Genomic DNA, 22,655 nt, shown 5'->3' with positions numbered 1-22,655 from the left:
AGTGAAGTGGCCAGGCTCACCCAAGAGTAAGACATAATGAAAAATTAGGGAGGCAATAGAGCAATCTTCTGCAGAAGCCCACTCAATGGCCCACTACCAAAAAAAAAAAAAAATAGTGCCTGTTCCATGGCACAACAGTTACATGCTGTCCATAGATCCCACACGGCAACCATGGTTCGAATCCCTAGCCTAGTCATCCTGAAGCACTCTGAGCAAACACATGAGTATCCAAGACCTGACAGGATGGAGGACAGCAGGAAAGGGATCGCAGTGTGACCAGATTCTGTGGAGAGTACCCACACATGTGCTCTGTCATGAACAAAGGGAAAAAGATGGAAGGCCAGTTTCATTTGACAAGGAAAAGCTAAATTTTCCATTATTCTATGATAAATTTTACAAAGCCAAATTAAATGGCTAATAGGATGAATTCCCATAAAGCAAAGAATGGGATAGTCCACAAAACATGTGTAAAATATCTCACCCTCATTTCTAGGTACACACAGCCCACTCTGCACTATAAAATGAATGGTGTCAGTAGCTAAAATTATACATTTTTTGCCTTCAAAGAAAGAAGGTCTATTGAGAAAAGCACTGAAAGCCTTCATAATTCTGATGTAGGAACTATTTGCACTATTATCTGTACTATTTGCCTTGTTACTCAAAATAGAGATCCAAAAATAGGGTTTTTGTTGTTTTTTTTTTTTTTTGTCTTTGTTTTTGTTTTCTTTTTACTGAACTATATGCTACTATAGACTTGACTAGGACAGAGTCTTTAGTGGAAGCTGGCTTTATTTATTTATTTTATTATTATTACTTTATTTTTATGTGTTTTTGCCATAGGGCGTATTTATTCACAGGAGAAAGACAGAAAGAGGGAAAGTGAGAAATCATCCACCAAGGGGATAGCCATGCGGCAATCCCTTCTCCTCCATGCTCCTCTGGGATTTTGGGCACACACACACACACACACACATACACACCATGATTTTTAAGCTACTGGGTCCGGGGCTCGAACTGGGGACAGCCATGTGAGAGACCAGCACTTTAACCATCATGCCACTGGCTGGCCCCAAAGCTAGCTTTATTTAATACTGTGGTAGATGATTATAAAACAAAGAAGGGACTCATAAGTCATCGTGATTTATCAGACATCACTCAGAGTCAAGATCATCTTTTTGCTGGAAAACATGCTCTTCCTAAGCGCTGTGCAAACTGGCAGTCACCTACCTCAGCATCACAAAATTCCAAATCTCAACTAAACTTGGCTTTAATTTTTCCTGGGCATTTACACAGATCCTGCAAAGTTCGTGGCTGGAGCTGCTGTGTGAAATTAAATTATGTACCATTCAAGGAAAATTAGCTATCAAGAAAATTATGATCCTCTGGACTATATAATGTAACCCATTTTACTGCAGTTTAAAATACACGTGTTTTGGAGAAGGAAGACATAGTTCTCAAAAAACAGCAAAATATGTAGCCATAAATAATTTGAAAAGAAGTAAGTAATCCTCCAAATGGTGCAAAATCAAATAAATAATAACAAATCAGAGACTATGTGACACTCAGAAGCCTTTTTTCTTGAGAAGTACGTCTTTAGTTGCAATGACCAAAAAAGCGAATTAGAAGCATGAGAAGAGAAATAAGGGGGGTGGGGTGGGGATCAGGTTGGATTTCTTCCTACGAGGAGATGAGACATTCTGGAGACAGCGGGCAGGGATGTGTTGGGTGGCAGCCAACAGTAAAGCTGTGCAGCGGAGGAGAGGCAGGCTCACACCAGCAGAAGCCGGTCGTGATAATCCAGTGAATCCAGAGAATGTGCCAGGTCAGCAAGGCGTGGTGGAGGAACAGCCATGACCGTGTGGAGTGGCAGCAGGGAGTCTGATTCTGTTTGTGTTCTTGAGCCCATGGGTAGGAGACACCAAGGGCATGGGTGGAGTGGAACCAAGTCCATCTGAGGCCAAGGCAAAGGACAAATGGGAATGGTCTGAACTAATACCTTGCACTGAAGTGAGCAAAGGAGCTATGTAAATCAAGTCAGGAGCGCCACCATCCAGTGCAACGTGTTCCTTAGCTCCACCTAGTGTGTAAACTGAATATCTGCCCGTTCATATAACAATTGTTGCAGAGAAGAGGACTTCCAAGCAGAGTGACAGGTCAACTTCTTCTGCAGCCTGCTCTTGGTGAGTTACCAGCCTATTAAATACTGATCACCAGGTTCAGTCCTAGAAAGGGCTGAAGAAGAAAAAGAACGTGGGATCAAAGTCAGCCACAGCACGTAGTCATCCTAGCATGTAGTCTAGGGTGGTAAGAGGGAGGAGGGGAACAATGGGGAGTAGCAAGAAGCACAAAGAACAAAGAAATAAACACCTGGAGGCTGGGAAGCTGTGGAGAAAGGGCAGCTGGTTAGTATATCTGAGTTTTAACTCCAAGGGGAAGAAGTCTGTGTGACTGCCCAGAGTGGGAATGCACACTAAGAATTCCAGGCCTGAATCACAGCTGCACACAGGTCAGCACACCAGTGAGAAACTTGTCCACCTCCTCAGTGTTTTCATCTTTACCCAGAGGTAGCAACTAGGTCACTCTTGCCCCACTGCCTTATCATCATCAGGATTTCTAGGACACTTTTTAAAAATACATCAGGCCAGGGCCCCCCTCCGACCTGGCAGATCAGAATTCCAAAGCAGGAAGTGCAGGAATCTACATGTTAATAGCCAGGTTTATGTACCCAGTGCAATGGGTCTCTCAGAGCACTTCCCATTTGAACTGCCTCTGAGGCCATAAAGCCTATTCTAGAGGCATGCCATGTAGCTGATCCACATACCAAACCAAACTTTGGGGCCCCTACCTTTGTGAATAAAGTGTATGTTGATGTCTTAGTCCATTCAAGCTGCTATAACAAAATGGCACAGAGCAGATAGCTAAAAAAACAACAGAAACCTATTTTTCACAGTTCTGGAGACTGAAAAGTCCAACATCAAGGCCCCAGCCGATTTGGCACCTGGTGAGGGCCCTCTTTCTCATTCATACATGGGACCTTCTTGCTGTGTCCTCACATGGTGGAAGAAGCAAGCGGTGTCTCTCAGGCCACTTTTATAAGGACACTAACCTCAACCATGAGGGGTTCACTCTCACAATCTAACCACCTCACAAAGGTCCCACATCCTAATACTATCACACTGGGGATTAGGTTTCAATATATGAATTTGGAGGGACATAAACACTCAGTCCATTCCAACTGGATGCAAGGCATAGTGACAGATGCCAATGAAGCTTCTAAGAGGAATAGTTTCTGGGTAGAAGAGCCAGACACACACTAATAAATTCAATGAACCTCTGTAGTCATGTCCAAGAAAGAAATGAACTGATATGTAATGAGGACCTGCTTTGTCCTGGATATCATCACATCTCTATTCATTTAGTGTTACTAAACATGGTAAATTTAAACCTTGATATATGGTAATCACGTACCTATAGATTAGGTTGGAGCAACTTGTCTAATCATGCAGACTCTAATTGAAGGATGTAACGTAAGTCTACAAGTCCAAGTATAACTCCAACTCCACTGCTCCATTTACACACCATTTGTGGAGTTCCTTGGCATCCTGCATTAATCAATCAATTTTTTTTTTTAAGAGAGAGATTTTTTTGCTATGAGGCACATTTACTCACCAGAGAGACAGAGAGACAGGATATGAGAAATCACCCCCCAGCCCCCAGAAGGATGGCCATGCCACAATCCCTTCTCTTCTATTCTCTTCTCGGGATTTTGGGCAAGCATGTACATGTGCCTGGCGTGAGATTTAAGCTGCTGGGTCCCGGACTCAAACCGCAGTCAACTACATGGAAGTCCAGCAATGTAGTCATTACACCCTCTGCTGGTTCCATTAATCAATCAATCTTAAAGTACAGGAATGTTGTAGAGAGCAGACTTGAAAAAGCATCTGTGTGTCACCTACTGCCCTTGAAATACCCATTCAGTTCTGGTCAACCACTCATTAATTCACATCCACAGTTTGTTAATGAGCTCGTTCCATAAGTTGAATCAGGGGAAAATGAGCAATGGCCACAAGAATGCATGCAAACAAGCAGAATAAGTTATGGAGCTGTATCCACAGCTGAGTAAACTCATTGCCAACAATTCAATACATACTTGAAAAAAAAAAACCCACCTAGTAGAGCTATTATCAAATGTGTACACTGTATACTGTTTAATGTTGAAGACAATGAATGTGTCTATACCCTTGGTTTGATGATTATATGCATGCTTTGTGAAACCATATTATGGGATAATAGATGGTGTGGAGGTTGGGGCAGCTGGATCCCGTATGGCTAACTGTGTAGGTTGAGTTCTGGACACGAAGACTTCAAAAACACACTGGGCGCATATGCGTGCATACCCAAAATCTCAAGAGGAGAACAGAGGAGAAGGGATTGTCATCCCCTTGAGGGGTGATTTCTCACCTTCCCTCTCTTTCTGTCTCTGGTGAGCACATATGCCCTACAGCAAAAACTTAAGAAGAAAATGAAAAACCATATTGTACCCCTCATAGATATACAATGATTATTTGTAAATCAGGAATCATAATTTAATAATATAAAAAGAGAGCTCATTCCAACGTCTCTGACCTTGTCCAGTGTCCCAAAAAAGGAATTTGGCCACTCTGCACTTCTGAGACAGATGGCATTGCTGCAGCTACAGCGGACCTTCTTCTTCTTCCACTCCTTCACTCAAAGAACACAGAGAATGCAAACAACCAGATTTCCCTGCATGCATCCGCATGGCACTAGCTCTCCCTTAGTTGTGCTCACTGCTTCTGTCTAGTTCTTCAGCCCCTCCTTTCCTCTCCACTCTGTCCCCCTTCTCATTCCTCTCCTCCACAGAAGCCCAATCAGGGTTTGCTTACTCAGCTCTAGTCAGTCCCTTTCCAGGTGAATGAATCTCGATCCTACCCTAATAACCTACATACCCAGGGACCCACTGTAATGACAATTCCTTGCCAAGTTCCTGCCCTCAACAATGAAGTATCCCACTGTCCAGACTTTCCCTTTCTCAATTTGAGATGACAGAATTCATTTCCAGAACTAAGGCTGAGCTTTCTAGCTCTTGAGCCAAGTGTGTTAGTTTACTAATAAAATGCCACGGACTGGATGCCTTCAACAGCAGAAATGTATTTGCTCACAGTTCTGGAAGCTGGAAGCCCCAAATCAAGATATTAGCAAGTTGGTTTTCACTGAGGCCTCCCTCCTTGGCATGCAGATCTTCTTACTGTGTCTTCATATTGGTTTTTCTTTGATGTCTCTTCCTCTTCTTATAAGGACACCAGGCCTACTGGATTATAGTCTCACCTATATGACTTCATTCAACTTAATTATCTCCTTAAAGGTCATATCTCCAAATATAATCACATCCTGAGATGTAGTGGGAGTTGGAATTTCAACATTTGGATTGGGGGGCAGGGTGCAATACACCCTATTAAGACCAAGAGCCTGGACCATTCCACTGCCTCCTCTAAGGTCTACTTGCATGTCAAGGTTAACTAGCCCTGCAATATGCACCAAAAGAGCCACCCTGCCCCCTCTCAAATCTCTTGCTGAAAAGGCAAACCTCCTTCCAGACTGCCATATGCAGTATACAAATGAGACAGGGCTGACCCATCTGAACAAGCTGTAAGAAACTGAGGGTCAGAACAAACAAGTTACTTCAGAGCACCGAGGCCACAGTATCCTGGTTTACACCATGTTCTGACCTACTTAGATTTGGACAGTAAATTACATGGTCATCAGGCCCAGCAGTAACATGGTGGTTAAGGCACTGGATTCCACATGGCTAAATGCATGGTTCAAGTCCTGGACCCAGAAGTTTGAAAATCATGCTGGTACGTGTGCATGCATGCCCAAAATCCAAGAAGAGAATGGAAAAAGGATTGTAGTGTGGCCATCCTCCCCTCCCCACTCGGGGTGGGGTGGTGATTTCTCACTTTTCCTCTCTGTTTCTCTCTCCAGTGAGCACACATGCCCTATTGCAAAAATCTAACAATTAAAATTAAAAAAAAAAAATTACATGGTCACCCAATTTAAGATCCAAATGGGGACCAGCAAATGGCACAATGGTTATGTCACTGGACTCCCACATGGTTGACTGTGGTTTCAGTTCCAGACCACGTAGCTTCAAACTCACACTGGGCATATGTTCATGTGTGCCCAAAATCCCAAGAGGAAAACGGAGGAGAAGGGATTATGGCATGCTCATCCTCCCTGGGGGGTGATTTCTCACGTTATGTCTCTCTGTCAAGCGCATGTGCCCTATAGCAAAACACATCTCTCTTTTAAAAAAGATTCAAATGAACATAGGCTACAAAGAAGCAACTGTCTACCAGTCTCAAAATTCAAAAATAAAATATACTGAGCAGTGAATTAGCAATTTTATCATCCTAGGAGGGCATTTATCTGAAAGTCAAGATCAAGTGTCCTTTCTCAGCACAGTGAAGCTGCCCGAGCAGAGCTGGCTAGGGTCACCCTGTTTAGGAGCATGTCCCTCTAAGAACACTGGACCCTGCAGATGTGGGAGCAGCCACCTTACAGAGACATTCCTTTAATGGCCAGAACACCACTGCCCAGTAGTTGTTTCCAGTAAACGTCACCCACTTTTCTTTGTTACCCAAGGCCAAAATGTCTAAGAAACCACGTAAAACCCAAAAGCAGACTGGACTCTGCTCACACAGATATAGTCGGAGGCAAGAACAGTAATGACACGCTTGGTCATCTGCCTCTGTAAAAGGGAGCCCCAGGACAGGGAGTTCAAAACTGGGGACTGGGACCAGTAGATGGCATAATGGTAACATCACTCAACTCCCACTCAACTGTGTGGGAGTCCCACACGGTTCGAGTCCTAGATCCCGTAGCTTAAAGCTCACTCCATATGCTTATGCATGCATGATGACAATACCAAGAGGAAAATGGAGGAGAAGGGATTGTGGCATGGCCATTCCCCGGGTGGGGAGAGTGGTTTCTTCCTTTCTGTCTCTTTCTGCCTCTCCTGTGAGCACATACACCGTATAGTAAAAAATCTCTCTGAAGAAAAACACTGGGGGCTACAATCCCTACGGATGCAACTGTCCCAACCAACACAGGGAGGGAGATGTTCTCAAAGTTCGAGCATTCAAAAAAAAAAAAAATGGTGTGTATGTGTGCAATGGCTGTTTCTATCGCTGCTGGTCAGGAAGACAGAGCTGTGACTTGTTCCAGCACATGGAGGGCTATGATTGTCTGCAACTCTGTGGTCAGATCTCAGACAGTACAGAACAGGAGCAAATGTTTGGGCACCAACACTAAATATCACAGACATCCATGCTGGGCCTCGTGCCAATGATCACATTCCAGTTGGACTTTGATTGGCAGGGCTGCCTCAAGGTCAGAGACCGTTCTATCAATCCAGGCAGAAAAACCTTTTCTAATTCTTTCCTGTGGGTCAAATTAAAAGAAGACAAACTGAAAGTGAGAGTGCGATCCCATGGATGCATGCACAAGCCTATGTGCGTGCACGAGCCCGTGTATGCATGCATGAGCTCATGTATGCATGCACAGGCATGAGAGAGGACTGGCAGCTGCCTAACAGACCCCACTCTATTCTAAACTCCTTAAACACTGTGTTTCTAGAACATTCCAAACAAACTAAACCTGATGAGAATGAATCTCATTTGATAATCACCAATCCCTCAGGCTTCTCCAACCTCAGCTCCTAATCCTAGGACTTCCAGTAAACCCCTGCTAAGACAAAAGTTCTCATCCCACAGACCTATACAGCAGGCTCACTGAAACTAGACCTCAAAGTACAATGAAGTTGTTGGGGCCAACAGGTGGCATATTGTTTAAGGAGCTGGACTCCCAGATGGTCAACCACGGTTAGAGTCTGGGACCCGGCAGCTTGAAACTCATGACAGGCCCATGTGCATGCATGAGTACATGCCCAAAGTCCTTTGAAGGAGAATACAGAAGAAGGGATTACAGTGTGGCCATTTCCCCGGGGGGTGTGGGGGGGTGATTTCTCGCTTTCTGTCTCTCTGCCCAGTGCATGCGCCCTTACAGCAAAAATCTCTCCAAAAAAAAAAAAAAAAAAAGGCACAAATGAAGTTTCAAACCAGGCTTTCTTCAGGTATAAAAGTATTTTTATTTGAAACACTATTTTAATGTCCTGCTTTACATTTTGCAATTTGTTTTTTAAGGTTTCTGCCATAGAGCACATGCACTCACCGGAAACAGACAAGAAAGAGACGGTGAGAGGGAAAAGTGAGAAATCGCCCCTCCACGTTGCAATCTCTCCTCCATTTTTCTGGGATTTTGGGTACACACACATGCCTGGCATAATTTTCAAGTCCTGCCAGGTCCAGAACTTAAACTGCAGTTGGTCATGTGGGAGTTTACTATCTTAAACCCCTCACCTCATGCTGGCCCCATTTTGTGATTTTTTTTTTGGGGGGGGGAAGGTTTTTACTATAGGGCACTTGCGCTCACCAGAAAGACAGAGACAGAAATAGCGAAAAATCACACACACCCCCCATGGGGAATGACCACATCACAATCCTTTCCCCTCCATTCTCCTCTCAGGATCTTGGGCTCGCACGCACTTGTGCCCGGCATGAGTTTAAGCCACCAGGTCCGGGACTCGAACCACAGTCAACTACATGTGAGTCCAGCAACATAGCCATTATGCCAACTGCTGGTCCCTATTATTTTTAAAATAACCTTCAGTAAATGGTACAAACAAGTAGTACTATAAATTTTACAGAAACATTTAAAGTGGGAAATTGTAATTCTGAAGAAGAACCACAGGGGAAGGGCATTGGCCTGAGTGTGTCCATGGCCTAAGTGCCACAGACAGGTGGCCTCCCAGGGTAGGCCATCTCCTGGAGTCCTACTGTCATTCTGTGGGGTGATGGCTTTATTTATTTATTTTTTAATTTTCCAGAGAGTATCTCTAAGAGAGATAGAGGAAGGGAAAGTAAGAAAGCACTCTCCCCATGGGGACTGATCACACAAACCCTTCTCCTCCATTTCTTCCTCCTTTTGGGGATTTGGGTATGCATGCACATGTACCCTGTGTATTTCTCAAGCTGCTAAGTGCAAGACTCAAACTGCACAGTCAGCCATGTGGGATCCAGCCACCTTCACACCACAGGCTGGCCCTACTTATTCTGTATAAATGAAGAAACGAGATTAAGTCACTCTAGCTAAAAGCTAGCTCACTGCTTTGTAGAAATCCTTATCCCTTGCCCACCCAAGCACACCCACACACATACACACATGTGCACATGTGCAAATATACATGTACCTGCCTCTTGAGGGCATATATATTCACCAGAGAGAGAGACAAAGAGAAGAGAAGAAATCTCCCCTCCATGGTGTGTGATCACACCACAATCCCTTCTCCCCTTCATTTATCCATCCTGTCAGGATGTGGGGCACACACCCATGTGTCAGCATGTTTTGCAAGCCACCAGGACGAGGATCTGAACAGCAGCCAGGCATATGGGATCCCGCTCCTTTAACTACTGGGTACGGGACTGACCCCATAAACAATTATTTCTACTACAATCCCAGTCCAAAAAATACTCAAGAGATCTTAAATTTCTATTCTAACACAGAATATGTAGAAAGAACTAAGCAAACTGGGCAAAGGGAATGTAAACCAAAGAAAGAAAATGGCTTAGATTGAAGTCTTGTCTCCAAGAATTGAAGGCATGAGTTCAGACTGGGCTCTAAACTGGCCCTGATAGGGTAAGAACTTAATACTTTGTCATCAAGGAACTTTTTAACCCAACAGGAGAACGCAACACACTAACACAGTGAAACCTTCTCTATCTTCTTAATACGGAAAGGATAATGAAGAGAAGACAGCAAGCCTCCGAACAAATGAATGTGGTAGACCACCCCACACCCACTCCGAGAGCCTAAAAGCCATAATAAAGAACTGAACAGCAGTCCCATCCTGACTCACTCAAAGTGATTCTCTGGGGATGTTTGTGTTTCATGCTCTTCCTGGTTTGCAAGAGAGAAGCTGAAAAATAGGATGAAGACAAGACCTAGTGATGAGAGTGTTACAGGAGGGAATGAAGTCACCCCAGGGACACTGGCTGTCTGAAATCTCACATGGGTTTGCTAGAAGTGCTCCCTTTACCCAGCAAGCCCGCCGTTCCCTGGGCCCTGTGTGTGCACACACGTGCAGTGCATAGTGTACAAACAACCCTAACAACCTCCTCTAATTAAACAAAGGAGACAAAGTCTTCCCATGGCACTGGCCCTAACCAAGCTCCAACGGAAAACAGATGTCTCTCCTGATCATTCCTCCTGAGACTCCCAGCACCATATGAACTCTCTAAACAAGACAGACGGAGCCCAGCAAAAACAATGCAGGGAAGAAGAACGTAGGAATAGGTAAGAAGGAAAGCTGTCTCTAAGCAAGCCCCAGCTTCTGTGCTTATAGCGTTTGACATTCAATACCAACCACAACAGAAAATGCCCCAATTCAACCACAAATGACTCCAGCACTAATCAGCACTGTGAACCGGGCTAGAACTGGGTCCACGTTTCAATCAGAAGCTTACATGCCAATGCGATGAGAAATTAATGGAAGGTAAAGCTGCCCTTATAAACAATGGCAGAGAAATGCCCTTGGGCATGTAGGTTGCCTTTTAAAAAATAATCCCAATCATGCAGTCATCTGTTTCAGAACTTCAAATCCATCGTAGCCCAAAGGAATAGGCCCTTTTCATAAATGGAAAAATGTGTTTGTTTTTCAACACTTGGCAAAGACACAGAGTAAGTCCTCCCCTCGCCACACCAGGCACTGTGGACCCACTCCATACGAACCAGCCCACGCACCTCAGCAATCCGCAATCAGGTAAGTTCCCCATCCGCCCCAGGGTAACACTTGTCTCTCATAGCAATCCCGAGTCCCACTTGAGGTCTGTTTGCTTGTTCATTGGTTTCCTACTTGTCCTTCCCCTTCCCAAACTTCAGGCTCTGGAAAGGACAGACCCACTTGTTCCTGTTCCCCCAATGTCACCACAGCGCTAGGTTACTGCCTGGTCAACAGCAGTTGCTCAATAAATACTTCTGGGTTGTTGCTCATTCAATGTTTGTTGAGTGATTCAATTAGTGCAATTAGTGAATCACTCATGTCCTCAATGTAATCATTAACCATGAAGACCCTAAAGCTCATCATCACCACAGAAACAGCTTGCCAAAATGGAAAACAGCATTTGGGAAGCACCCAAATGTCTAGACCATTTCTGAAGACCTTTCGGGATACACCAGAAAACGCGACCAACCCTTGGATCGTGGCTTAGAGTCTGTTTATTTCTTCTTCAGCAGACCTGCCTTGCTGATCATGTGTTTGGTTCTCCTAATTTGTCCCAGGCTAAAGCCATGCTGCAATGGCAGGGCTGGCCAGGTCAGAGAGGACAGGGCCAGCCCTGCCAACGCATGCATCCTCATTACCAGAGGAGCTGGAGCAGATGTTCCTCCTCCAACAGGAAGCAGCTTACCGTGAAAGCCACACCAACACAGAACATATGTCTGGGTTCTCTCCAGACATCTGCAGTTCTTCTAACGAAAAGCCCAAGAACACCACTGACATTCTGGGGGTTGTAGTCCAAGAGTGGTTCTTTTGCCAAGAGTCATGCTCTCACATGCCATGGGCACACGGCAGGCATGTCCTACGTCACGGTCTTACAAGCCTTAAGAACCCAGTGTCTACACCTGGCAAAAGTCACATAAGCAGAAATCACAGGCACCATCAGAGCTGAAGTACCAAGTGTCTCCATCATGCCAGGCATTAACATGTGCCCAACTTTTCACCTGTATTCAGTGACATTATTAAATATTGAAATTTCTCTTGAAGTCCAATTTCCATTTTGATAAGTGAAAGCTACTAATGAATTTAAAAAGAACAGAAAGGCAATTTTTAAGTCAGTTTTCATTTCCATTTTTAAATTATTTAATTTTATTCATCATTATTGTTATTTTTAAATTTGCTACAGGGCATGCATACTCACCAGAGAAAAAGAGAGAGAGAGAGAGACAGAGAGAGAGTGAATGTGAGAAAGCAAGCCACCAGGTCACAAGTCTGAAGCAGTTTAGTCTTGAGCATTGAGACAAAAATCCAGGATGTCCTATGGATTCCTTAGTCCTTGTATTTATATTTTTTATTTTTAAAGTTTTTTTTTTTTCCTTGTTTTTTTTTTTTTTTTTTTTAAAATTTTTTTTTTTTTTTTTTTTTTTTTTTTTTGCTGCAGGGCACCGGGGGCAGCCAGAGAGAGAGAGAGAGAGGGAGAGAAAGTAAGAAATCACTCCCAGGAGGGACAGCCACACCACGATTCCTTCTCCTCATTCTTCTCTTAGGTGCATGCACAGGCACCAAGTGTGATCTTCAAGCCACTGGTCCAGGACTTGAACCGCAGCTGGCCACCTAGGAGTCCAGTGCCTTCACCACACCAAATGCTGGCCCCAAAGGTTGAATTTTAAGAACTGAGTGCATATATGTGTTTTGTTTGTAGACACCTGTGTAAGGTATAATAACTACAGAAGAATTTAATGAGAAGAGGTCAATAGCTCTGCTAGACAGGTTTCATAGACCACAAAATGCCCATCAGTTGTGTTACAATAACTTGTGTAACTATTAAGTGACCACTTCCATTTTAACTGGTTTAGGTATCATTTTAGCAAACACAGGTGTCAACTTGTAGTTTGACACAGGTATAAAAACGTTTCTTCTGAATAGTGAATGCATTTTCAACAGCCAACAATGGCCCTGATGGATGGTCTTCCAGAATAGAGCTATCCTCATCATTTGAAAGGGGGCTGCCCTCCGGATAGCTAGATGCCAAACACCCTGTATTAAGATGTGGTCGAATGCCAGCCATTACTGGTGAGAGAAAGTCCTTGAACCTCTCCTTTTATCAGAGCAACTTTTACCCAACTTTGGCTCATCTGTCCGGGCAGCAGGAAGGAATGGTGAGGTCTGAAGCTTATACCTAGAAGTCTGTAAGGATCCTGGCAGACCATGCCTGCCCCGCCTCCCTAGAAGCCCCCCAGAGACAAGGCTGGATCAACACAGTAAAGCTCTCACAATGACCTGCAAAACATGACCAGTGAACCTGGAACTTGGGAACTTCTGGTTTTGCCTTTCTAAGTTTCATCATGCCCTTTATTTCAGCACCTGGTAGCATGTGCTTCAAAGGGGGCAGAAAACTATGGCACTGGTCATGGACTCAGTTTCCTCATCTGTAAAGTGAGGCGGTTAAACTGGAACCTAGATCCCCTCCCCTTTAATTGCATCATGCAGGTGCCCTCTTTTGTAAGCTTTTAGCTCCTAACAAAACAAATAATGTGGTTTACTGGGTCAGAGTTAGTGCAACATGATCACAGATCACGTGTCTGAAATACTGAAAACAGGTTAGTGCCCTCAAAGGACAGGAGAGCCCAAGAGCCCAGATGCTTCTAATGGATTCATTCTGTGATTTTTCAGCTGAAATCTGGTACTTCTGAGGCATGTTTCTGTCTGTGCTGCACAGACTGGCAAAACACAAACCAACTAACTGCTAGGGGGCTTTGTGGAAGTGGACAAGCAAAAACTGACACCTCTGTAGCAGGAAGCACCAGGCCAAACCCAAAATGTAAACAGCAGTGACCTGTCTCAGCGGTCAGCAGTAGGCTGGGATATTTGTATGAACTGTCTCTGCTTTTGCATTAAATTTAGAGCAGCTTCTTCAAGGGTCACACCTCTCCGACAGAGTCAAGCTAACTGCTCAGCCTGACCCCCAGTCCCAGGGCACAACACAGCAAGGCTCACAGTATTTGGGGAAAGAAATGGGCAAAAGGCAGACATTCTCCTCCACACAGGTAGGAGAGGGCTTGCACACCAACCTCCTCCCACAATCATGGGGACCGTGAGTACATGGATTAAAAAGCTGAGCAGTGTCAAGTCAACGTTGAGGTGCTACATCCAACATGGCGGACTCAGCAGTTCAAGTCCAGGACCTGGCCTCTTGAGGATCAATGCTAGGCAGGGCACACGTGTGTGCATGCCCAAAATCCCAGAGGAGGAGAGACTGCAGCGTGGCTGTCTCACTGAAGGGTGCTTTCTCACTTTCCCTCTCACTGTCTCTCTCTGATGAGTGCACACGCCCTGTGGCAAAAATCTTTTACAAAAAAGTCATTTCCCCACACACTAAATTCACCCAAGCTATAGGTATTTCACATACCACTGTATACCACAAAGCAATACAACCATGTAAGAATAAGCAACAATTCATGCCACATTTTACTCATTTTGAAAGAGCCATGTCTGGGTCAAAAGGGAACTGAAATGTGATGAGACTGGACTGCCTGGCAACTCAGAAAAATGCACACCCTGCCGCGGTAATTAATACCTCAGACAGAAAACCAAGGTGGCAGAATGAAAACCTCTGCAGGAATGAAGCTGTGGTTCACGCAAAAATATTACTTGGAAAAACCATTTCTTTCTCTGGGAACAGCAGTTAGCATAATGGCTACGTCACTGGACTCCCATGTAGATGACCATGGTTTGAGCCCTAGGCCCGGCAGCTTAAACTCACGCCAGGCGCGTGTGCATACATGCCCAATATCATGAGAGGAGAATGGAGGAGAAGGGATTGCAGCGTGGCCATCCCACCTGGGAGGTGATTTCTCGCTTTCTGTCTCTCTCTGCCTTTCTGGTGAGTGCACGTACCCTATAGCAAAAACCTCTCAAAAAATTTATAAAAATTTCTTTCTCTAAAGTAGATAGAGATATCCAGCTGTGTGGGAGACAGCTGACGTTTTAATTTGTAAATTGATTTTATTCCCTGGAAAACAGAGGTGAAATTGTATAAAATTATACTATACCTTCTGCTGCAGGACAGTCTAGTTCACTGGGGAAAAGACACAGGAACCGGCTGGAATCCCCACTCTGCCACCAACTGTTGGTCTGGAGCAAGCTATTTAAATGCTTGGAGACTAAAATCCCCCTGTCAAGTGAGGCAAAGATGCAAAGATAACTTGCTGCAGGGATCAGCAGATGTCATGAAGGTTAAGGCACTGGATCCCATATAACCAATTCCACGGTTGGAGTCCCAGACCAGGTGGCTTGAAAAACACACCAGGCACATGCACATGAGTGCCCAAACTCCTAAGAGGAGAATGGAGGAGAAGGGATTGCAATGTAACTACCCCCCATCAGGGGATGTCTTCTCACTTCCTCTCTTTCTCTTTCTCTCTCTCTCTCTCTCTCTCTCTCTCTCTCTCTCTCTGTGTGTGTGTGTGTGTGTGTGTGTGTGTGTGTGTGTGTGTGTTGTGTGTCTGTCTGTCTCTCTCCAACAAGTACATGCACCCTATAGCAAAAAGTAAGAAAGAAAAATTAGGTAACTTGCTTTATGGTGTGACAATCAATTATGGTATTTCTTTTGGGGTTTGTGTGGTTCTTAAGATGGAGTAAAGATTCTGGATCCTGGCCTCAAGATGAGGAACCCAGGGCCATGAGAGGTGAGGGAATGAGTTGTCAAAGTCACACAACTAATTAAACAGCACAGCTCAGATTAGAACTCAGGGTTCCTGACTCCCAATATTGTCAAAATGAGTCTGCAGAAACAAACCTCCAGTGACTTGTGATGCAAATCATCAGATAGCCAAATGTGGTAAAACTAAATAATAATCAAATGAAATAATAAATAATAATAAAATTAAGTCATAATCCAGAGTGGATTATCGAGAAGTCCTGGCTTGCTCAGATAGCTACATGGATGTAGCCCTGGAGCAGACAGAGGGACATGGAAATGACAACTGAAGAGGAAGCACAGGCTGCACTCATCTGAGGAAACAATGTGCTGTACCTAGTACACAGAGAGAAGCGTGTGAAGACAGCAAGAGCAATACTTAATATATTTTTTTATGAAATTATTTTCTAATTTTTGGTTCTTTCATGTTGTAAGTTGTCCTATTTCATAATAGTTGGTGATTTTCCGGGACCAACCGGTGGTATGGTGGTTGAGGTGCTGGACTCCCACAGAGTTGACCACTGTTCAAGTCCCAGACTTGATGGCTTTCTCTCTCTCTCTCCCCGCCCCCCATGGTGAGAACATTTGCCATATAAAAATTTTTCTTTAAATAATAATAATGAGTAAAATTAAATTAAATAATTATTTTTTAAAAGTTTCTTATTTTTTAACTGACAAGTAAGATAAATGTATAAAATTGTAGATTTAATTGTAAAAAGCTCTTTGACATTTAAATTTCAGTCGTTTTCTTTTACCTCTATGTCAGTATACAGAAGGCTAAAAGAATTTTAAAAAGAGAGAGAGAGAGAGGGAACCAGCAGTTAGCGTAATGTCTATGTCACTGGACTCCCACGTAGTCGACCACGGTTCGAGTCCCGGACCCGGTGGCTTAAAACTCACGCTGGGCGCGTGTATGTGCGTGCCCAAGATCCCGAGGGGAGAATGGAGGAGAAGGGATTGCGGCGTGACTATCTCCCCTTGGGGGGTGATTTCTCGCTTTCTGTCTCTCTGTCTCTCTCTGTCTGTCTGGCGAGCGCATGCGCCCTTATAGCAAAAACCTCTCCCAAAAAGAGAGAGAGAGAGAGAGAGAAAATCTCAAGGAAAAAAGATAACTTCTTTCCATGACCCACCCACCCCAAGCAAAGCCAGATCCATAATCGGTCCTTGCTATCATCACTTATCACTGAGAGAAATTAGAAGTAAAGTCATGCAGGGTCACAGAAAATGTGCCATGAAACGGTAAAACAAAGATGGCTCACTACGCAGACGTCAGATTGGTTCACCTACAAACCCACTGCGCCTGCGTGGGCACAGCTGAAGGGAGTACTTCGAGTGGTCGTCTGAGTTTGTCTTCAGAAAGGTCAGAGTGGTGTCTGGAAGAGATGGAGGCTAGATGCCCATGGGCGGCTGTGTGTGTGTGTGTGTGTGTGTGTGTGTGTGTGTGTGTGTTGTGTGTCTGTCTGTCTCTCTCCAACAAGTACATGCACCCTATAGCAAAAAGTAAGAAAGAAAAATTAGGTAACTTGCTTTATGGTGTGACAATCAATTATGGTATTTCTTTTGGGGTTTGTGTGGTTCTTAAGATGGAGTAAAGATTCTGGATCCTGGCCTCAAGATGAGGAACCCAGGGCCATGAGAGGTGAGGGAATGAGTTGTCAAAGTCACACAACTAATTAAACAGCACAGCTCAGATTAGAACTCAGGGTTCCTGACTCCCAATATTGTCAAAATGAGTCTGCAGAAACAAACCTCCAGTGACTTGTGATGCAAATCATCAGATAGCCAAATGTGGTAAAACTAAATAATAATCAAATGAAATAATAAATAATAATAAAATTAAGTCATAATCCAGAGTGGATTATCGAGAAGTCCTGGCTTGCTCAGATAGCTACATGGATGTAGCCCTGGAGCAGACAGAGGGACATGGAAATGACAACTGAAGAGGAAGCACAGGCTGCACTCATCTGAGGAAACAATGTGCTGTACCTAGTACACAGAGAGAAGCGTGTGAAGACAGCAAGAGCAATACTTAATATATTTTTTTATGAAATTATTTTCTAATTTTTGGTTCTTTCATGTTGTAAGTTGTCCTATTTCATAATAGTTGGTGATTTTCCGGGACCAACCGGTGGTATGGTGGTTGAGGTGCTGGACTCCCACAGAGTTGACCACTGTTCAAGTCCCAGACTTGATGGCTTTCTCTCTCTCTCTCCCCGCCCCCCATGGTGAGAACATTTGCCATATAAAAATTTTTCTTTAAATAATAATAATGAGTAAAATTAAATTAAATAATTATTTTTTAAAAGTTTCTTATTTTTTAACTGACAAGTAAGATAAATGAATAAAATTGTAGATTTAATTGTAAAAAGCTCTTTGACATTTAAATTTCAGTCGTTTTCTTTTACCTCTATGTCAGTATACAGAAGGCTAAAAGAATTTTAAAAAGAGAGAGAGAGAGAGGGAACCAGCAGTTAGCGTAATGTCTATGTCACTGGACTCCCACGTAGTCGACCACGGTTCGAGTCCCGGACCCGGTGGCTTAAAACTCACGCTGGGCGCGTGTATGTGCGTGCCCAAGATCCCGAGGGGAGAATGGAGGAGAAGGGATTGCGGCGTGACTATCTCCCCTTGGGGGGTGATTTCTCGCTTTCTGTCTCTCTGTCTCTCTCTGTCTGTCTGGCGAGCGCATGCGCCCTTATAGCAAAAACCTCTCCCAAAAAGAGAGAGAGAGAGAGAGAGAGAAAATCTCAAGGAAAAAAGATAACTTCTTTCCATGACCCACCCACCCCAAGCAAAGCCAGATCCATAATCGGTCCTTGCTATCATCACTTATCACTGAGAGAAATTAGAAGTAAAGTCATGCAGGGTCACAGAAAATGTGCCATGAAACGGTAAAACAAAGATGGCTCACTACGCAGACGTCAGATTGGTTCACCTACAAACCCACTGCGCCTGCGTGGGCACAGCTGAAGGGAGTACTTCGAGTGGTCGTCTGAGTTTGTCTTCAGAAAGGTCAGAGTGGTGTCTGGAAGAGATGGAGGCTAGATGCCCATGGGCGGCTCCAGCTCTGTCCTCCAGGCCTAAGGTTACCCTGAGGAACACGGATGTGGCTGCAACCTGCCCAACATCAGCTGGAGGTATTCCAGCTTAGGTATTCCAGCTTCATCTCTGAGACCAAAGTCTCTCCCAAATGAACTGAAACCCACAGAGAACAAAGAGCACTTCATTCAATCACGTTACAGACTCTTTGAAAATACTTAAGAGTAGCGCACTTCTAAAAGCACGTGGGTAATAAGTGGGTATCATCGACTCAGCTCATCTTTAGCAGGGGTACATTTCCCAGAAGGTAGTTACGGCTGGACCAGCTTCTGGGGCAGCAGGACGGGTACTGAGCTGCAGTGCTGGAAGCCACATGCTGACCACTGATTCAGATCCCCTGCCAGGTTAACCCAAAACATCCTGGGAATGCACAAGAGCGCCCAAGAGCCTAATGAGTTAGAGGGCTGGGGGAAGGGACTTCTGGCATAACGAGACTTGTCAGAGGTGGTGTGATGAGACCCATCAAGGGTGCAAATCTAGGCCCATAAGCCTAATGAGTTGGAAGGCTAAGGGAATGGGATCGTGGCATAATGAGACCTGTCACAAGGTGGTGTGATGAGACCCATAGAGGGTGCAAATCTTTCTCCCGCCCTCCTTCCCTCCTTCTTCCTCTCGTGCATGCTCTCTATCATGAATAAAATAAACTTAAAAAGATATTTACTGTTAAGCTAATACAGTATAGGGGTGACTATAACATTAATTTAGTACTATTCCTTTACAAAATATACCTTGAAGAAAACTAGTCTATGAGGACAAAGATGAGGATACAAGAAACTGATACAGAAAGGATTCACTGAAGAAATGGGCAAACATAAATAAAGTCAAGGACACAACGTCATCTAGGGTGGTTTCCCCCCACCCCCAGCACCCTACCATTCCCACTAAAGCTACATCCGGTCTCTGCAGGCACCTCCTTCTGCCTCGGCTTCCTCAGCTGCGGTGGTTACCATCTCCCTCTCCTAGAGCAAAATCGGACACCCTGAGGCCAGACCATGACTCCATGACTGCCTGCCACTTTGACAACAGGGACACCCCCATCAAGAATCAGAGGAAAAGACCTCCTCTAAACCAGCCCCTTAAACTTCCCAGAGCCTCACACAAGCATCTGCCCTCCGTGTCATCAGCCGTTCCTCTCCATCACACCTCTCGGCACACTGCCAGTGCCCTCCAGAGTGACATCGAGGCATCTAGAGAATGGACTGAGGTCAGCATGGGGTGGGGGAGGAGGTTGGACTCTACAGAGAAATGCAATAGGAACAGCAGGGATGCGGCTTCTCACTCTCCAGGTGGGGCGTGTCATGGCGTGAGAGCCAGGCACTGGGTGGGGTGGGGTCTCAGTCTGTTCAGATTGCTATTAACAAAAACACCCTAAATTGCTGGCTTCTAAATCGCAGATGTCAATTTCTTACAAACCTGGGGGCTGGGAACTCCAAGATCAAGGTGCCAGCAGATGTGGTGTCTGGGGAAGGCTTGCTCTGTGCTTCACAGGTGGCGCCTTCTCACGGGGTCTGCATGTGGTGGAAGGGGCATCTAGTTCCTTTTTTAAGGGTGCCTCCCTTACGATCTAATCGCCCCACAAAGTCCCCACTTCTTACTATTATTTCCTATGAATTTGGGGGAAGGAGAGAACAAATACTCAGCCCACGGCAGAGAGAAGGGATTTCCTAAACTGCCTGAACTCCTGTTGGCCAAGTCAGGAGCTGGCCTGAGAACCAATTATGGCCCTGTACTCCACTGAGCTAGGACACAGGCAGAAGAGAAAGAGATCCTCCCATTCTGGGTGACTGGGGAAAGCTGGGCCCCTGTGAAGACTGCTCCAACTAAGGCCAGGACAGAGCAATCGCCAATCAAGTGCTGAATGACTTCTGAAGTTATCTCAGGGGGCGTCTCCAGATCAACCTCTCCCGGGATGCTCCACGCCACCAATCTTCTCTGAAGGGCTCTCCCAGTCACTCACCTCAGCAATGTCAGTCTCGACGCCCTCCCCAGCTCGCTCATATTCCCCAACGAATCCCTCCCCAGGAAATTTCACACGCACCCCCAAGGGTGCAGCAATACCCTGACACACTCAGCTCCGCCCTTCAACTCAGCTGCACCCTGAGCACCCGACATCTAGCCCTGCAGTGATTTAGGTCATGGGCTTGGGCAAATTCATCACCTCCCAAACTGAGCACGTCCTCCTCCTCCCGTACAGCTCCAGCCTGCTGCAACCTCGGTGGTAATGACCGGACCGGCCACTCCTCATTTACCCTTGCAGTCTGAGTCATTCCCGACTCTGTCTTCCCTCACCCACCAACGCCTTCGGTCTCCCCAGTCGTACCGCCAGAGTCTCCTCTGAATCCACCTCCTCTTCCACGGCACCACCACTACAGCCTGAGTTCACCCCTCCTCCCACCACGTGCTCCTGCAATGGTGTCCTGAGTGGCCTCCGGCCCCAGCCTTTCACTCCCCTAATTCATCCAGGGGGGGCAGATGGAGGGCCAACCAGCAGAGGCTGTCAGAGCTGAGGCAGGAGGTTCTAGGCTACACTGTGCTGTCTCCAGTTTGTTCACCCTGGCTGTTCTGCAAATGCCCCGAGCCCACTATCACCCCAAGGCCTTTTCCCATGCTGTTTCCTCTGCCTGGAACACTCCACTTAGAATCACCTGCTTGAATTGTTCCTGGACTTGCTCTGCAGGTGTCTGCTCAAGGTCATGTCCTCAAAAGCGACCAGATCACACCAGCAAAATGCCTCTCCCTTGTGCCTGATTTCATTGTCTTTGCAGCATCCAGCTCCTCCTAGCATTTTATGTAGGTTGTTGAGGAAGTCACAACGTGTTTTTCTAAGCAACAATGCATTATGACTTTCCAGACAACCCGATCTGTATTTATTGTCTTTTTTTCCACTACTTTCACCTCTAGAATATAAGTGCTGTGAATAAGTATTTTATCATTTCGCTATATCCCTGGGACCAGAAAAGTGCCAGCATATAGTAGACATTCAATAAATACTTGCATTTCTGAGGGGAGGGCTTGAAAGAAAGGGGGAAATAGAACAGTTTTTCTATTAAGGTAATAGATGAAGACCACTTATCTGACACAGTCCAGTTCCTCAGCATAGCCCCCAAGTCATCTCTTTATCAATCCGCTCCAACCTCAGTGTGGTATATTCACCGTAGCACATAAAACCACCCTCCTCTCCCCTCTCGGCCTCTGTTTCTGTGTCCGTTTCCCCCATCCCATGAATTCCAAGAGCTGAGTTCTCTTCCACTTCTTATATACTGACCAGCCTATCTCCTCCCTGGTATCCAGACCCTTCGATCCCTGCCTATGGAAATCCTCCCAGTTCTTCTCAGGTTGCATGACAACTGGGCACTCACAGCAGAACCTGCAAGAGAATTCTTGGCTTACTGATGTTTCTCACACCAGAGATCAGAATGTGCCTTAGTCATCACTATATTCCCAGCAGCTTGTAATACTTAACAACAAGTAATCGCATTTATCTGTCCTCATTTGTATCAGTAAGGTCCCTTAAAAACACTCATATACAATAACAGGAGCAAAAGAATCAGAAGTAAAGTTAGTACCCAAATAGCGTAACTGTAAAATGACACAAAATCACCAAAGATGAGTTACAAGTTGGCTCTGAGCTTTGCAGTTGTCAACATCACCAAGGGAAACATGCTGTCAAGAATACACATTAATCTGATAAAAAATAGCCCCATTTCTCAGGTCTTTAGCTAGCATTTTCTGGCCAAGATAGCAAGATCTGAGAAACAGCCTTACCTGAGAACTTAGGAAAACGCCATTGTTTCTACAGCAAGCACGAGGTCACTGCTCAAGAAACCTTTGCTGACTGCTACATTAAGAACACGCCCGTAACTATTTTCAGTGAACTGAGTCGCCTCTATTTTGCAAGACCCTTTTTTTCAACTGTTTTACATTTTTTCAATTTTTCTTTTTTTAGATTTTTTACATAGGGCGTGTGTGCTCACTGGAGACAGACAGACAGAGACAGAGAGAGGG

The 22,655-nt window shown here is 45.0% G+C and overlaps 1 protein-coding gene across 2 annotated transcripts in view; it reads right to left on the bottom strand.

The window, feature by feature from the left end:
- RETREG1 (reticulophagy regulator 1) overlaps positions 1-22,655 on the bottom strand; it is a 159,729-nt gene that overhangs the window by 126,054 nt on the left and 11,020 nt on the right. Inside the window, exon 1 of one of the 2 annotated variants that reach the window (XM_014582834.2) lies at positions 10,879-11,005. The exons of the other annotated variant lie outside the window; for it this stretch is intronic. Coding sequence (XP_014438320.1) covers positions 10,879-10,910 — 32 coding nt within the window. The 5' untranslated portion in view covers positions 10,911-11,005. Of the gene's footprint in view, positions 1-10,878; positions 11,006-22,655 lie in introns of those variants that run through there. 2 annotated transcript variants of the gene reach the window in all.

The sequence above is a fragment of the Tupaia chinensis genome, unplaced genomic scaffold (genome assembly GCF_000334495.1).
Source record: "Tupaia chinensis unplaced genomic scaffold, TupChi_1.0 Scaffold143836_1, whole genome shotgun sequence".
Lineage (NCBI taxonomy): Eukaryota > Metazoa > Chordata > Mammalia > Scandentia > Tupaiidae > Tupaia > Tupaia belangeri.
The sequence above is the reverse complement of the archived record's forward strand: the minus strand, read 5'-3'. Positions and strand labels throughout refer to the sequence as shown.